Here is a 2,866-nt window from a genome sequence, read left to right on the forward strand (position 1 = left end):
ACTATAAATCGTTCCGGAGTATATGTCGCATCAGTAAAAAAATGCGTCATGAAGAAGAAAAAACATAATATAGCCTAAGTCGCACTGGACTATAAGTCGCATTAATTTAGAAATGTAGCCTATTTCACAAATATATATATATATATAAAAAAAATAATAATAATAATTGTTCGGATGGGACTGTTCACCCTTACGGACGTGCAGCGCTCTCAAAGCGGCACAAAAAGACTGCTTTAAAACTTTCACAGAGACCTCAGAGTCAGACAGAAAGCAAAAAGCCTGTCTTTAAATTGTATTTCGTTTTGTATTAATTGTATCTTAATTTTAATCAATGTTTCATCACCCAATTGCCAGGATTTAATAAGAAGTAGGCCTAAATATAATAGAAAATATTTAATCAGGACACGGAGGCGCGGGCGCGTGAACTGGAGCTGATCTCATAAATTAACCGAAATTCAGCGTATAAGGTAGCCTACTTGCCTCACAGACCTGAGACATAGAAAGCTTGAAATGTCTAATTTTAAACAGAACAATTCAAAACAAAAGAAAACTGACTGTTCTCTGCTTATGTAATTCGTATATGTGCATTTCTCTCGGGCGCGTTCAGGCATACTGCGAAGATCGAGTCAGCATTGTCAACTTCATCTTTGCACAGAAAACACTTGTTTAAACAATTAAAATGTCTCCTGCTATATTTTACATATTCATAATCATTCATTTTGGTTCTTAAAATCGGTTCTTTGTGACAGCTTTTAGGTGCTTTATTGGCAGCGCCACCTTACATCGCATCAGCACCGTAAACATGGAGATTTTTTTCTTTTGGGGGGCTTTTTGTTTGTGTTCAGACTTTCTCAGTTGTCTTTAGACGCGATATTACGAGTACCCTGCTAATAAAATTGCAAGTAAGCCTACACATTGGATTCACGTTTATCCTATATTTAATTGTTTTTTATATATTTTTTATATTTTGTTGTATTTATCCGCCGCACCTTAAAGGCCGGTCCGTGGAAATATTGTCTGATATTAAACCGGTCCGTGGCGCAAAAAAGGTTGGGGACCGCTGCATTAGAGTGTGTGTGTGTGTGAGTGTGTGTGTGTGTGTGTGTGTGTGTGTGTGTGTATGTGTATGTGTGTGTGTGTGTGTGTGTGTGTGTGTGAGTGAGTGTGTGTGTGAGTGTTAATACTGGTGTTTCCACAGACTGATCTGTTTATCCAGACCTCCAGTGATGATGGAGCTGCACTGATCGTTCATCCACACACACGTCACTGCGCCTGCAGGAGCACAGCACACTGGGGTTAGGGGCCCTACACAGGCATCATCACTACACTTATTCCCTACACAAAGCGCTGAACTCTAGAACGTTCCCAACACAGAGCAATGCACTCTAGAACGTTCCCTACACAGAGCACTGCACTCTAGAACGTTCCCTACACAGAGCACTGCACTCTAGAACGTTCCCAACACAGAGCAATGCACTCTAGAACGTTCCCTACACAGAGCACTGCACTCTAGAACGTTCCCAACACAGAGCAATGCACTCTAGAACGTTCCCAACACAGAGCAATGCACTCTAGAACGTTCCCTACACAGAGCACTGCACTCTAGAACGTTCCCAACACAGAGCACTGCACTCTAGAACGTTCCCTACACAGAGCAATGCACTCTAGAACGTTCCCAACACAGAGCAATGCACTCTAGAATGTTCCCTACTCAGAGAGCACTGCTCTCTAGAACGTTCCCAACACAGAGCACTGCACTCTAGAACGTTCCCTACTCAGAGCAATGCACTCTAGAATGTTCCCAACACAGAGCACTGCACTCTAGAACGTTCCCTACACAGAGCACTGCACTCTAGAACGTTCCCTACTCAGAGCACTGCACTCTAGAACGTTCCCAACACAGAGCACTGCACTCTAGAACGTTCCCTACTCAGAGCAATGCACTCTAGAATGTTCCCAACACAGAGCACTGCACTCTAAAACATCCTCTACACAGAGCGCTGCACTCTAGAATGTTCCCTACTCAGAGCACTGCACTCTAGAACATTCCCAACACAGAGCAATGCACTCTAGAACGTTCCCTACTCAGAGCACTGCACTCTAGAACGTTCCCAACACATAGCAATGCACTCTAGAACGTTCCCTACTCAGAGCACTGCACTCTAGAACGTTCCCAACACAGAGCACTGCACTCTAGAACATCCTCTACACAGAGCGCTGCAATCTAGAACGTTCCCAACACAGAGCACTGCACTCTAGAACGTTCCCAACACAGAGCACTGCACTCTAGAACGTTCCCAGCACAGAGCAATGCACTCTAGAATGTTCCCAACACAGAGCACTGCACTCTAGAACGTTCCCTACTCAGAGCACTGCACTCTAGAACGTTCCCAACACAGAGCAATGCACTCTAGAACGTTCCCAACACAGAGCAATGCACTCTAGAACGTTCCCTACACAGAGCACTGCACTCTAGAACGTTCCCAACACAGAGCACTGCACTCTAGAATGTTCCCTACTCAGAGAGCACTGCTCTCTAGAACGTTCCCAACACAGAGCACTGCACTCTAGAACGTTCCCTACTCAGAGCACTGCACTCTAGAACGTTCCCAACACAGAGCACTGCACTCTAGAACGTTCCCTACTCAGAGCAATGCACTCTAGAATGTTCCCAACACAGAGCACTGCACTCTAGAACATCCTCTACACAGAGCGCTGCACTCTAGAACGTTCCCTACTCAGAGCACTGCACTCTAGAACATTCCCAACACAGAGCAATGCACTCTAGAACGTTCCCTACTCAGAGCACTGCACTCTAGAACGTTCCCAACACATAGCAATGCACTCTAGAACGTTCCCTACTCAG

General features: G+C 44.8%; 1 protein-coding gene across 1 annotated transcript in view; it reads right to left on the reverse strand.

Moving 5' to 3' along the window:
* Positions 1 to 978: 978 nt before the first annotated feature.
* Positions 979 to 2,866, reverse strand: part of nsmaf (neutral sphingomyelinase (N-SMase) activation associated factor) — a 28,221-nt gene continuing 26,333 nt past the window's right edge. The window contains exon 31 of the mRNA XM_084405435.1: positions 979 to 1,272. Coding sequence (XP_084261561.1) covers positions 1,178 to 1,272 — 95 coding nt within the window. The 3' untranslated portion in view covers positions 979 to 1,177. The remainder of the gene's footprint in view (positions 1,273 to 2,866) is intronic.

Source organism: Rutilus rutilus (genome assembly GCF_951802725.1).
Source record: "Rutilus rutilus genome assembly, chromosome: 3".
Classification (NCBI taxonomy): domain Eukaryota; kingdom Metazoa; phylum Chordata; class Actinopteri; order Cypriniformes; family Leuciscidae; genus Rutilus; species Rutilus rutilus.